At 43.3% G+C, this 14847-nt stretch overlaps 1 protein-coding gene across 2 annotated transcripts; it reads left to right on the forward strand.

Annotated features, from left to right (window-relative positions):
- Positions 1-666: 666 nt before the first annotated feature.
- Positions 667-7827, forward strand: m6pr (mannose-6-phosphate receptor (cation dependent)). Of its 2 annotated transcripts, none has more exons than XM_083641171.1 (7): positions 667-961; positions 1747-1919; positions 2158-2318; positions 2591-2700; positions 2829-2965; positions 3563-3689; positions 4857-7827. In XM_083641171.1, exons 1-7 carry the CDS (start codon positions 956-958, stop codon positions 4977-4979), a joined length of 837 nt encoding a protein of 278 aa, XP_083497297.1. In that variant the 5' UTR covers positions 667-955; the 3' UTR covers positions 4980-7827. The 2 variants fall into 2 exon arrangements, with proteins under 2 accessions (XP_083497297.1, XP_083497298.1); XM_083641172.1 differs by having other exon boundaries at positions 667-850.
- Positions 7828-14847: the final 7020 nt, after the last annotated feature.

Here is a 14847-nt window from a genome sequence, read left to right on the forward strand (position 1 = left end):
CTAATTTCTTGAAATACTGTTTTGGGGGTTTTCTGGAGCTGTAGGCCAAAATTATGAAAAATGAAACAAATAAAGGCGAAATATTTCACTTTGTGTGTAATGAATCTGTAATCTATGAAAGTTTCTCTTTTTGAAAGGAATTATGGGAAAAAAACTAATTTTCCATGATATTCTAATTTTTTGGGAAGATATCTCTCTCTCTCAAAAAGCGGCCGGGGGGGGGGGGGGGGGGGGGGGCGTAAATTACAGTCTACCCACTTCTCCAGGCAGGGACCACTAATCGTGCGTTCCTATCATCGTGTAAATCACAATTAGACTAATTTTGACTTTGTGAACGAGTCACAACTCCTAAATCCTGTTGTGTAAACCGCACATATTTCTGTCATTTTATTGTGATGCATCCTCTATGCTTTTTCTGTCCAAATGTCAACGTTACTTCGACAATGACAAATTTTAAGACATTTGACGTGTCTCTCCGGTCTCTCCCTACTGTCTCAGTGGTTTGCTCTCGTCAGGTGACAGGTCATCAGATTCAACATATCCCCAGTCAGCTGACGAGGGTGCGAAGGGCTTCAAGTTCCGCTCGTTCACTCATTGGCTCTGCGCTTCATTTCGACAGTCACATGCGCGTGTGTGTTTAGTTTCACTTCCGCACTCACTAACTAATGTAGCACCTTAGCACTTGCTAACGTCTTCACAGCGTAACTTTTAGCAAACAACATTAATTTGAAAATCACGGCCACATGTAATTGTATTGTTTTATTTGCATGGCCAAATAGGAGGCACATTGTGGGGTGTGCTACTCACAGTAGAGTCCGTAGAGCCAGAGGGGAAGCTTAGCGTTCGGCAGGTTCGCTACATCATCAGTTGGCTACATTTTGAAACTACTTGGAATTTGCATGTTACATTGTAACTAACTTAAAAGCTGTTTTCTTCGTTCCCGCTTGAAAAACTCATGGAGGTAGGTCCACAAAGTAACTCTGCCAAGGTTTATTTACGTTAAGCTTTCACAGAGTGGCAGCAGGTTGATACCATTATGTCGATGGTTGATACTGACTGCTTTTGCAGATAATGCATTTGCACAGAGAACTTGACGCAATAGCTCAACCGTGATATTAATGGAATTAATGTCAAAACGTTGGCGCTTCTTGTATGCACATGTATCCAGTGATGGTGGCTCAAAGGGTGTCGTTTCAAAACTTTTTTTCTGCTTTCATGTTTTGCAAACCAACGTCACCCCCCCCCCCCCCCCCCCCTGTGTATAAATGCCTTTGTATTGTCCAAACTGCGGATATGCAGACCAATAGCAAACAATTCTTCCTAGTTATGGATTTGTAATTCAGGCAGCTATGGACCCCTTTTTACAGCAACCGTTTTGAGGTGCTAAAGCAGGAAGTAAAGCAGGTGTATTGCCAATACCTATGATGGTTCCATTCCATTTAGGTGTTCCAGTGCCCTCAATAATGTTATTGTTACAGCTGCTTTACTTCCTGCTTTACCACCTCACAACGGTTGCTGTGAAAAGGGCCCCATGCATGCACCTGCATCAGCTGCCTGTAGTCAACAGACACAAACAAATTTGGCCTTTCGAATTTTAATGAATTTTTGTTAAATTATTCGTTCAATGTGATAATAGGCTATTATACAGTAATAGATAGACTTGAATTTATTGGAGTTATTTAATTTGCTCGTTTAATGGCATTAATCATTTATTGTGTTCATTATTTTCTCATACATTTATGCCAGGTGTTAAACAGACCCATGGGAGTGGCCTTCCTGCTGTGGACTCTGGCTGTTGAGCTGGTCCTGTGTGAGAGTGGGGCACACGTCAGTGACAACACCAAGAACTGTAAACTGTTCAAAGAGTCCCCATCAGAGCGGAAAGTCCTCAGTCGGCTTGAGCCACTTACCAATATGAAGTAAGAAGTGACTGGGTGAAATGGCCTTACATTAAGTATGTGCCTGACAATCCAATTATTTGTAGAAATCACTCCTGATAATGCAGGAGAAGAAACACTTATGGAACATGTAAACTATTTCTGACAACAGCATTTTGCTTGATTGCTTTTCATCATTCAGTATTTGTATTTTACACCAATCTCATGTCTGCGTGACTTAATATTGTTTCTTTGTTTGGATTTGTTTTCATGCTGACAGCTTCACTGTACAGACAAAGGATGGAGACGATAGCTACACATATATGTTCCAGTTATGTGGGGATGCAGGGGGCATCCAAGGAGCTGGGGTCATTCAGTTGGACAAGTCACAGAAGCCAACAGTAATTGGCAGGTATAATGAAACGGATGCGTGGGGTGGAAGTAAGTATCTGCAAACCGAAACAATTATAGACTACATTATCGTGATATAGATCGGATCTGATGTCCTCTGGACAGCAGAAGCTGAGGGAATTCTAATTTCTAACCAGCTGAACTTTGGGATAATAGGGTGCATAGATAAGCTATGCTTTCAAATAACATGTCCCTAAGAAGCCAATGGCTGGAGAATTGTTTACTGCTCATCTTAAATTAATTATGAACATAGTTCTAGCTTTCTTTAGATCTGTACCTCTGTGTCTCTTGTGCCCCTGCAGGTGACTGGGTGTTGCTGAGGTACAGACGTGGAGACCCATATGATTCACATTGCGACAAGAAAAACAGGAAGGCCCTTGTGATGATCTCCTGCAACACGAAGATGGACAAGGTAAGATAGTTTACAGATCATTTTTTTTAAGAATTGGTGACTGATGCTTCCCTGCTGTAAACTTGTCTTGCACCCTCCTCTTAGTTTGTGTGTTTTCTTTGTCTCTCCATCTCTTCCCATCCCATCAGAGCAAGCTGGAGGTGGTTCTGGAGGACAGGGAGAGAACGGGAGATGACTGTTTCTACCTGTTTGAGCTGGACTCCAGTGCAATGTGTCCACCTCTTCCTTCCCAGCAGCTCAGCGCTGGCTCTATAATACTCATAATGTAAGTAAAAACGGTCTGTAATGACCAGTGGGCAAGCCCACCCCCTTCCCTCTGATGATGCGGAAGTGAATTGAAAAGCTGTAGTTCCTTGAATGGCCACTACTGGCAGAAGGCATTCCCCCCCATGTTAAAATGCCCGACTTTGTAACAGGAATAAACATCTTTCCAGTGAGGGGCAAAACACGGTTTTGGTCTATATAGCTGATTTCACCTTTTCATAACAACTGTAGGGGGGTAATTTTTTATATAACTCGCCCGTTTGGAGTAAAATAGATGCTAGAAAAGGGGGTGATTGACAGATTGCCTGTCTAGTGATCGCACAGCTTGCCGATCACGGACCAATAGCAGGCAGAGCTGCAGCTCTGGGAAACTCCCATCTCACGTGAGGTGCGGAAGGACTCAACCGATTCCCTCCCACTCTGCTGATGAAAAATCAAGATGGTGACGGCCAACGTTTGAACTCCGCCAGGGAGAAGAAATTTCATGGAATAGCTACGTCCATATTATTTATGTCTATGGTAATGATACAAAATCTCCTAATGTTGCAGCATAAATCATTATAAGTGATGGGTGATGATGACCCCTCTCTTATTTCAGTGGCGTTTGTCTCCTGGCTGTGTATCTCATCGGAGGATTCCTCTACCAGCGATTGGTTGTTGGAGCCAAAGGGATGGAGCAGTTCCCAAACTATGCTTTCTGGGTGGAGGTTGGCAATCTGGCAGCGGTAAGGCTGGTTCAATTGTACCAAAGGGGCCCCGGGGCCGAATTTGTAAATACCGGAGGATCAATAAGCTTTCATGTTAACGGTTCTCTTATCGGTACTGAAGAAATTAAGAAAATAGATTTCCTATTTATAATTGATACATAAACGTTGTCTTGCACATTTTATCTCACCAACTCCGTAAGACATGCCTATGATGTGTTTTTTGCGATTTCTGAACGAGAGCGTTGCTTTCTCTCTCTCTCAGAGGAGAGACAGGCAGCAGCTCCCAGCGAGGCTGCCTGAGCCCTCGTTCACACAGGACGCCGAAGCAACGCTCAACCTACGCTGTACCTACGCTGTACCTACGCTGTACCTACGCTGTACCTACAAGTTTCATTTAGGCATCCTTGTTAACAGGCGAAGCAGTTCACACCACCCGCGCGCGTGCCACGCTGACGCCGTGCCGAAGCCACGCTCACGCCACGCCGAAGCGATCACTCAGGACTCACGCCGAATTTCCAAGCTTGACGCTGAAGCCGTGAAGCCGTGAGGCATGAAGTCAATGGGAGTTGTGGGCGGGTTCAAGGCGCGAGAGTAGGCGCTGAGAGGAAAAGAGAAGGCGTCTTGTGTGAACAACAAGGCGTATGTTCAGCTTGTGCCTGCTTCAAGCTTCAGTTCTGCTTACATTCGGTATCCTGTGTGAATGTAGGCTGATGACTGAGAGGAGTAGGACAGAGGGGAGGGGCTGTGCTGAAGGGAAGGCAGCTGAGCCGAGGAGAGACCGCAGTACGTTAAGAAAGAAAGAAGCGATCAAGTCTGGTTGTACTTCACTCGAGTTGATGCCGACAATTCACGTTGTCACAAGTGCAATAAATCGTTCGCTAGTAAACGTGCAAACACGAGCAATTTGTCTAAACACTTAGCCAAAGACGTATCTAAACTGAGAAATACACCGTTTTCGACAAGCTAGCTCACACGACTTCATCTGTCAATAATCTGTCAATAATTTTCTCTTAAAAATAACAAAAAGTACTATATATATATATAGTACGTTTTGTTATATTTGTTATATGTATGATAGTTTGAAGACAGGGGCTGCCAGTTGCCCATCCCTGAATTAGAGCAACCGTGGTTTGATTAATTGTTTGTTTCAGTTATTTCATAATACCCTTCTTCCCTCCATCACAGGATGGGTGTGACTTTGTGTGCCGGTCACGCAGTCGAGAGGAAGCACCAACTTACAGGGGTGTGGCCACAGAGCCCTTGGAGGAGGAGCCAGAAGAGAGAGATGACCACTTACTACCTATGTGATCTGGATATGTCAGACGTGGGAGAGAAATTTCCACTGGGTGATGCCGTTTAACATTTCAGAGGTTAGATGAAGTTGCTGCTAGACACAAGTCTGTGGTCAGTTTTCCCACACTGGTTTAGGTCAGGACATGTATCCTAGACTTGTGCCTAAGGGCAACTTCTATTTGAGAGCAAGTTACTCTGAGGGCTGAAAGACCTGTGACTTCTCTTAACCTAAGCACTTCATTCAGCCATTTGATTTCAAACTAATGGATGATTCATCAGAGGTTATAAAGTGACAACAAAGAGTGACTTTTCTTCTGTCAAAATCTGGCACCAAAGGGAGAAGATGAGAAGTTGGGTTTCCACATTATGTAAAATCAGCGACTTAGTGCTCCTCATTTTCTGCTTAGCTGATGATTGCTAACGTTTACTCAAACTGCACCAAGGGGAAAGCTGTTCTTCCTTGGGTCCTGCTGGTTGTGCACTGACAGTTCTGGGCTACATGATATGTGAGCACCTTTTCTTGTGTAATATGGCTTTAATCAGGGTATGGCTTGTATGAACGTGTGATAATTAAGTAACTGAATGTCTGTTCCAGTTATTACATTTAATTGAAGGTAAAACAATGATGTGACTACTTACAGCCTTATTACACAAATAGAAATCACTGCTGAAGGTATAGTTTGGCTGAAGGTATAGTTTGGCATTTGTATATTTAGTTGGCTGTTTTTCTTCTTTCTTTCTCTCACATTATGGGGAAAATGTTTCTACATTGTGTTTCCCTAAAATGATGAGGATTTTAAGCAGTGGGCTAGCTTCTAGCTCTGTGAAGCCAATGTGGAAGTAACTTAAACCTGCATTCTTTTGAATTGCCTGCAGAGCGTGACTCCGCTGGCTGCAAAAAGAAGTCTGATTACATGAAAGTGAATGGGAAAGTGGCTCTACTTCTGACTTGATTTATGGCCTCAGTAAACACTTTCCTATTGAGTTTATTACCTCGCTGCTAGTGTCTTCTTCAAAACAGCATGATGTTCATTTAGTAAATTATGGGCACATTTCGAGTAAAATATAAGATAGGAAAGACTATGATTTGGGGTGTGATTGACAGGTCACCTGTCCAGTGATTGTGCAGCTTGCTGATCATGGACCAATAGCAGGCCGCACTGCGGCTCTTCTCGTCCAAATTCGTGTCACTTCTGGCTCCAAATAACCAAGATGGCAACGGTGAAAATGCCAACCTCGAGGCTTCAAACCCAAGTTCAAAAACCAAGTCACGGGAGCTAGATCCATATATTTAAATAGTCTATGAGTGTAAGCCTCCCTTATTGAACCCTAGTTGAACTAGCTGCATGGTTGTAGCTAACATTAGGTAGAGTCTGCACACTGGTAGCTGCTCCCAAAAGTTTAATTGAAATGTGTGACGTTTCGGTGCAAAGCCCTTCCTCAGACATGTCTGAAGAAGGGCTTTGCCGCAGCTACCAGTGTGCGGACTCTACTTTTTATCATTCACTTGCACTTCAGTCCTGCACCTGGTTTTAACTCTTCACTGCTGGATGTGCGTGCCTTTTGTACCTGTAGCTAACATTAACCCTTCATTTTAATTAGGTCAACGCACTAACAAGCTAATTAGGGAAACTGTGTAAATGTTGATTCCTCCCTCCACAAGTGTCTGAGAAAAACAACCAACTAAAATGCAAAATCCCGTTGTATCCCTTTAACTCACCAATTTCTACTTATGTTACAGCATAGCCGTTGAGAGGAAATATATACACAGTATAAAGTCTGATGTTCATAATTTATGGATGATTTCAAGTGCTGGGGAACCATGCACAAATGTAGGCCGACTGTATGCACTTGTATTTTCATAAAATAAATGCACAAACATAGCAAATCACTGATAGTTAACAAGCAATTTAATAATGAAAATGATAATGGGTAAACACACATGATAATACAGAACCAAACGGATGCACTGCTAGGTACACGCATCAATCTTGTGCTGCGTAGTGTAGGTAGGATGTAGAGTAGTGCTGAATCCAAATGTCCACCCTCGTGGACTTCAGTCATACTTACTCTGTCATTATATAAGCCACTGATAGACAGGCCTTTATTTCTATACAACATATAGGCTATGAACACATTCAAATACAGAAATATTTGTAAATAAGGAGTATGGTTAAATTGGGTGTTTCTTACATCGCCCACAAAGTCTGCGAGTCTGCAAGTGCAGTGAAGTCTGGACATTTGGATTCAGCCTAGGGTGCAGGTGCAGACTTTGACCAAATGCAGACTTCTCGCCCATTGCATTAGCATTACATCACATTACGAGCATTGCATTGCTTCTTCAGGAATGTAGAGTGGTGTAGTAGGCATGTACCGGTACATCACTATACACTTCCTGGGTTGATCATCACTACCTTGGTCGTGAAAATGTTACTGAGGAAACCTATGAGTTTTCTAATATGTTGTGGATAATTCTAACATTATTAATGCTGCTTTATTAGGACTAAAGCAGACTTTTTGAACTTGAGATGATGAAATGTTAGGCAATTTATGTAATGAAGCAAATTATGATATTACACACTGTCAATGTGGACAATTACTTTCCTTTTGGTTTGTTTGTATTCTTTGTGGTGTGTATATTTCTTTTTTTTAATGTTGACATTTAGAATATATGCTTAGGTCAACCAATGTCATGATGCACCTCTTGGCTCCAGATCAGGTATGGTTATAGCTACCTGCATAGAAGCAATGAATGGAGCCACCTTTGGATTCAATAGGCATTTGATTTCATAGCCTGTTCTGACTTTTTCCAAGTCAACAATGTATTGTTTTTCTTTTCTGGCTTTTGCATTAAAAAAGAAAATTTGAAATTGTAGTTACTACATTTTTGGGGGAGTGAAGTGTGTGTGTGTGAGAGAGAGGGAGAGAGAGAGGGAGGGGGTTGGGGGTGATTGGTCAGATGTCTGCACTTGATCCCACACTGCAAATTAACTTTATAAGACTTTAATCCGTGTTATCAGATGTTATGGAGGCGTGACTCCCGCACCTTATTTCAATACACTGCAAGTTACAGAAAAAGTAACGTTATGAAATCATCTGGGAACTTGGAAGTGTGGCAGGTGTCATGCCGAGAATTGCACCCCCACCATATTTTGGGACTGTTTTAACTTAAAAACGGATGCAAATCTCGGCAGGTACAAACCGCCGAGACTTGCCTCCCCCTCATAGACTGTAGGCTACATAATAAAGCTAGGAGAGACCCCAGGCCTCGAGGTCACCTGTAGCCGGATTGTAAGCACCAAAGTCGGCCTCCATGAGCCAGAAGAGAGCCCCAAGCATGGAAGTCACCTCGATGCGGATTTTATGCATCAAAGTCGGTCTCCATGAGCCAGGACAGACCCCCTGGCCTGGAGATCACGTCTACCCAGACAATTATATCATTTGTAAACAGTTAAGTTTCCGTATAAATCATTACAATACGCTCCCGTGAGGTGGGGATGCATTTGGCGGCGGGGGTGCAAAACTCGGCATGACACCGTTTATATAACTCACTAATCACCCTCTCTCTTTTAATAAGGAGTGAATGTCACGTCAGACTCCAGTGGAAATTCTCACATGGTAATGTCCTCATAAATAGCCTACCTCAAAGAAAATATTCCGGATCTCAGGCAATGTGAGATTAATACCTCCTCATACTTCTTGTTTAATGGAGAATCGTAAACCAGGGAATATAGTTGCATACCGCCACCTAGTGCCGGAGTGCTATCTCATGATCTCCTGAAGAAAACTGCTTATCCCACTGTTTGCCACATTTTATCCAATATTTACCCTTTCACTAAATGTTTTCCTCCTCTTAATAGTGAATTTGCTTTATTAAGTTGTGCATTCTGCATCTGTATTACAATCCTCACCTTTATCAGGTGCCCTACCCACTGGAAATAAACTATTAAATAAAAATGTCCCTAAAATGTTTTTTTTTCCTCCTTCAGATCAATGTTGTTACTCTTCTTGAAAGCTTTATAAAAGTTTCACCAAGATAATGGATCAATTAGGTTGGTAAATAAATACCTAATTACATGTATTATTCTTATTATTAACATTGTCGTTATATAATTCTAGTTATAGGCTATCTGGTGTAAAAACGTTTTATACATTTTTCTATTGTTTAATACAGATTGTTCAGGATTTTAAGTCTTATTTTAAAACATTCAAGTGACTTGAGAAGTCATTTGTGTCTCACGTCAAATCGGCCATAATATATCAAAGGTCAAAATGATTAAACATCCCATAAGGCCTTGTGTCTTAATTCATTTATCTTTGTTTTGGCCGCGTAGGTGGTGGTCAGATGGCAGACTCTGCCATCACTGCTGAAAGTGGCTCCTGTAATGTCATACCACAGCTCTGCAACTGTAGGAGGATCTGTTAGTATTAACATCGCCATGCAGTCTCATGCTTCATCCATCTGAATACAGTACACAAGCAGAATATCACATGTGCATAACACTAAATATAGAGGAGTCTGATTGTGATGCAAAGGCTTAAAGGCATACTACACAAGACTTCTAATGTATGTAAAGAATGTTGAAAAACCTGATGTCCCCTTTTTGTTGTGCTGATAGATGACACCTTGCAGATGTCAGGGAGAAGTGCAACACACCAAGGGTAAGTTTCTCTTTGAAAGGTGAAAGGAAACTCTGCCCCCCCCCCCCCCCCCCATGTTGACCCTGTTTTTTGTTATATAAACTAGTTCATTGTAAAATACTGGTATAGTTGATTATCTTTTTATTCCATTTCTTTCAGTGACCATAGTGGCCCACAGCGTAAGTAGTGCTTTAATAATCATAAACAAACAGAAGTCATAATCCTCTGAGATAACTATTCCTGTTTGATTCTTTTCACTCTTTTTCAGTGGATGCAATCCTGGAGCGAGTTAAAGGAATGCATAAAGCAAATCTGCAACAAAAGCTGAGCACATTTTTTAAGGCAGTACAGAGAATGAAGCCTTTTTAAATGAGGTTTACATAGAAGTGGGCATCACTTACTAGAGCAGACTCTATGGCAGAGAAGCTCCTTAGCTGTAATGTAACTGGGTTCTGGAAGGAGGTGAAGGCCTTGAACCGGGGAAGCGTGTCCCTGCCTTGTTCAGTTGAGGGAGTAACTGGATCTGAAAACATAGCGGAGTTGTGGAGGCAGCCTTATTCCGCTATCTTTAACTGCTTAGACAGTGACCCCTTGGAAGTGGGGAGCATCCCTGACAGCGAGGTAGTTGGAGGCACAGCTATTGGAGGTGCAGGAGGCAATAATTCAGCTGGCTAATCATAAAGCGGGCGGTCCAGATAATATCACTGCAGAGCATTTAAAGTATGCAAGCCCTAGGGTGTCTGTTCTGCTAGCCATATGTTTTACAGGCCTCATGTCACATGGGCTGCTGCCAAACTCCATGTTGCCTGTTACCTTGGTGCCAGTCATCAAGGATAAGACAGGCAAGGTGGGTAACCTGGACAATTACCGGCCAATTGCACTTGCTAGTGTACTCTCCAAAGTTTGAGAGAAAATCTTACTATCTCGTTTAAGTCCATATTTAGGCACTGCTGATAATCAGTTTGGGTTTAAAGCCAAGCATGGTACTGACCTTTGCATCTATGGACTGAAAGAAGTTATTGATATGTATAAAGGTAAAAACTCCTCTGTCCTAGTGGGTTTCATTGTTGCCTCTAAGGCATTTGACCGTGTAAACCACCAGAAACTGTTCATTAAGCTGAGGGAGAGGGGAGTGCCTTGCAGTTTGATCAAAATCCTGGCATACTGGTATGCAAACCAGACTATGCAGATCAAGTGGGGCAACATGGTCTCTGCTCCTTTTGGGGTTGGGAATGGTGTCCATCAGGGAGGGCTTCTTTCTCCTGTGCTTTTTAATTTCTATATGAATGACCTTTCTGTGCAGCTCAGTAGCTATAGAACTGGATGTGTGCTTGGTAACACCTTCATTAATCATTTTATGTATGCTGACGACCTGGCCATACTGTCGCCAAGCAGTGCTGGTTTCCAACAGCTGCTAAATATTTGTTCTGACTATGGTGTATAGTTTGATGTAAAGTACAATGCTAAAAAGAGTGTCATGATCTTCAGGACAAGAGATGATAGGGATCTCTCCTTCCCATCCTTTTATCTGTCAGGACATGTGCTGGATGTGTGTAGCAGTACTAAATATCTGAGCCACATCATTAATGATCATATGAGTGATGACGATGACATGTATAGACAACGACGTATGTTGTATGCACAAGCAAATATGCTGAGAAAGAAGTTTTATTTCTGCTCTCTCTCTCTCTCTCTCTCTCTATATATATATATATACACACACATACACATACACATACACATACACATACACATACACATAAACATACACATACACATACACACACACACACACACACACACACACACACACACAAGCATGCGCAAACACACACACACATTTAAAAAACTCTTTGTCCAACAGCGTGGAGCATGGAGTGGAGTGCTGGTTAAAAAATGGACTAAAAAAATGTGAGATGACTCTTAACATATTGTAACGTATCGGTGATACGCCAAGGAACGGAGAGTTGTAGTTGGTACAGGGTCTTTATTCACAGGCTCGATCAGCTCCTAGCAGCTAGCTTCACACAGCTAGCTCTACACACAGCAACCGGTCTCGCTCACTCCATAGCTTGACTGACATCCGGCCACACGGCCGCTGGTCCTATATACCCCGTTTCCCCTAGGAACACACCCGCACACATTAGTTCCTAGCTGCACTCTAGACACTTCTATTGTACATCACATTACAGGTAATACCTGGATCACCCGGATCGCTACAATATTTTTCAGAGAAATGTTATTGGATTATTAAAACTCATCATTAAAACTGTGTCTCCCCCCTCTCTCTCTGACAGATGCCTGCCAACTCACTCTGGACCTGGATACTGCAGAAACTGTGTCGTTGGTTTTCATCTAGAAAACTAAAACGGCCATGCTCCGAAAATCCTGAACAATTCGACTCACATCCACAAGTGCTGTGTAAAGAAGGCCTAACAGGGCGCTGCTACTGGGAGGGCGAGCTTGTCTGGGGTGCATTCTGTGGGATTTGCATATAAAATAATTAGCAGGAAAGGGGAAGGTATGAATGTAGGCTTGGACTTAATGATAAATCATGGTGTGTGAGCTTCTCTGCTTTCTCCTATGCTACAAGTGGTATCACTGCCTGGCACAATGATGTGGAAATGGATATGCTTGTCAAACGCAGAGGAGGGAACTCTGTCCTACTAAATTTCTGACAAATTGCTCCTTTGGTACGAGCAGTGCTTTTCAAGGTTGTGTGTCCCCCAGTAGTTTGATACACATCCTCTTGCATTAGGCCTACTGACATTTTTCTACAAAGATTCATTTATAGCCTATTTTTTTTAATAATAAACAATGTGTGTTTTATTTTTGACATCATGCTTGAATACCTCCACTCAAATCTCCAACTGTGTATGCAATCTGTAAAACACTCAGACTCAAATACTGTTGCCAAATATGTCATGCAAGTGTTGCATGCCTGCTGTACGGGTTGCCTATCTATTGTAAATTCATATACTGTATGTATACATTTTAGGTAAGAGTTACTTTGATTTATTATGAAGACCAGATATGTGTATTGATCAAGTCTAGGTGCTGGACGGTGTGAAACGTGCACAATGTACTGCCTTTTCACTGATTAATGATTATTATGACAAAAACACATTTTGATCCAACATAGAGCTTTTTCAGGTAAACCACGGTTCCACATCCATTGTTGATTTGTGTCCTTTTGTGCGTAATCCTCAATTCCTGAAATTGACCAGAGAGATTACTCGCCGGATCCGGAGCAGAAGGTGGCGGTATTGCACCAATAAACTGGATGCCAACCGCCGTAAAAGAAGAACCCAAAGGGTTTGCCCAAAGAGCATGGAAGGAAAGAGACGAAACTCCGGCCATTTTTGGAAACAGAATGCGCCTCGCAGTGGTCAGCTGCGGTAGCGCGGGCCCCTATAATCAGCCTCTCTAAACAGTAACTCAACGGGAGAACACTCTAAATTTCGTGGATTCACATCTTTTCTGGGCGTACTGTAAATCTTGATTGAAGTGGTGTAGTGCAGGGATGTAAAACAACAACCATATTGTGGAAACTAAGCAAAATTTTTCTTTTTTTTCTTTTAGTTTTTTCAAGATAAATAGTAAATGCAAAGGACCCGAGGTTAAAACCACGGCAACACACTTCTGACGGAGTGGACGACAGCCGCATTAGCTATTTATCTTGAAAAAACTAAACAAAGAAAACGAAACATTTTGCTTAGTTTCCACAATATGGTTGTTGTTTTACATCCCTGCACTACACCACTTCAGTCAAGATTTGCAGTACGCCCAGAAAAGATGTGAATCCACGAAATTTAGAGTGTTCTCCCGTTGAGTTACTGTTTACGGTGAAAACACACTGCACGCGTCTCCTGCACGTAAGCTGCGCAGCGCGACCATTTGCGACCTTGTGCGCAGCCAGTTTTCATTAGGACACCATGTTATCAGATCTGTCAGTCCACACCGAATTGCGCGCAGCGCGCAGCGCGCCGCTCAGCTCAGCTCCGCGGACGCTCAGGGCCGCTCAGCTCAGCCTGGAGTTCTATTTTCCTGCGCGGCCGTCTGCGCCTGTGAGCGACTCTGTCAAGTTGAACAGATCAGATAAGGGCAGACAGGAACTCCGAAACCGGACATTCGTCAAATAAAACCAATTTCAAAGTGAAATAATGTTTATTTACGTTGTTGATTGCCCCTTTGGAAGTGTGAAAAGAGAGAAAGAGCAGTGGGAGAGGGGGAGCGGCTTCTAGGGGCTCGTTGCCTGCGGAGCAACAAGTAGAGAGCTAGGACTCGCCTTCTCTCTACAACAGCAGGCACTGGGAAAACGGGAGGAGAACAGACAAATGATGCAATTGCATTTTATAAAGAAGGTAGCCATTAACTGTTATCCCAAACATATTACTTTAGATATTTATGTCATCATTTACTTGGCCATGATAAGGAAGACAGGAGATCTGGGGCAAAATATATAGCGGACGAGCAGAGCGCGCAAAGAGAGCTGCGCTCTCTGTGTGGACACTTTTAAGCGACTTCTGCGCGGAGGTGCGCTGCGCGGCGCATGCGCGCAATTTTCGCCTCTGGTATGTCCCCAGCGTTAGAGAGGCTGATTAAGCTTCTGGCATACTCTTCGCGCACGCGCTGGAGGCGGGGCTCAGAGGAGGGCGCGCGCACTCTGCGCGGGCCAAAACAGAACATACTCAGTGCGCAGCTCCAGGCTCCAGGCAGTCTGAATGAAATTGAATGTAACGTTCCCAATTCTATGTATTAAATTATAAAAAACGACCCCTCCACATTTGGGAAGGCTAAGCCACACAACTAGTTCGTTATAATCGAACAGCATGCTTTGAAGGCGACTTTACGACGGTGAGGACTCAATCACAGCAGATATCCGCTGATAGCCTACCACGGAGATCTCACAGGCACAGGCAGCAAAACCGACGCGCTGATAGAAAAATCTCCATGGACGCGCCGCGCTGCGGTCAGCCCTCGCCCCCCGACACGCCCCGTGCGATGTCGTCATAATCGCCGTGCGCCCTATGCGCTTGGCTGGGCGCGAAGAGTATGCCAGAAGCTTTATAGGGGCCCGCGCTACCGCAGCTGACCACTGCGAGCCTGTGCGAGGTTCTTTTGGCGCTGTCACGCTTCCAAAAATAAAAAATGGCGGAGGCTGCTGGGCGCTGATGTTGCAATGGGGCAATATGGAGCTTTCAGTTCTTTCCATAAAAGTTCTTTGGTTTGCCGTTGTAGT

Source organism: Poromitra crassiceps (assembly GCF_964638095.1).
Source record: "Poromitra crassiceps genome assembly, chromosome: 1".
Taxonomy (NCBI): domain Eukaryota; kingdom Metazoa; phylum Chordata; class Actinopteri; order Beryciformes; family Melamphaidae; genus Poromitra; species Poromitra crassiceps.

Bases quoted from the DNA above. Each gene is read 5' to 3' on its own strand.
- m6pr (XM_083641171.1), top strand. The intron at 2,701-2,828 runs GTAAGATAGTTT...CCATCCCATCAG, and splicing joins GCAACACGAAGATGGACAAG to AGCAAGCTGGAGGTGGTTCT. The intron at 2,966-3,562 runs GTAAGTAAAAAC...CTCTTATTTCAG, and splicing joins GGCTCTATAATACTCATAAT to TGGCGTTTGTCTCCTGGCTG.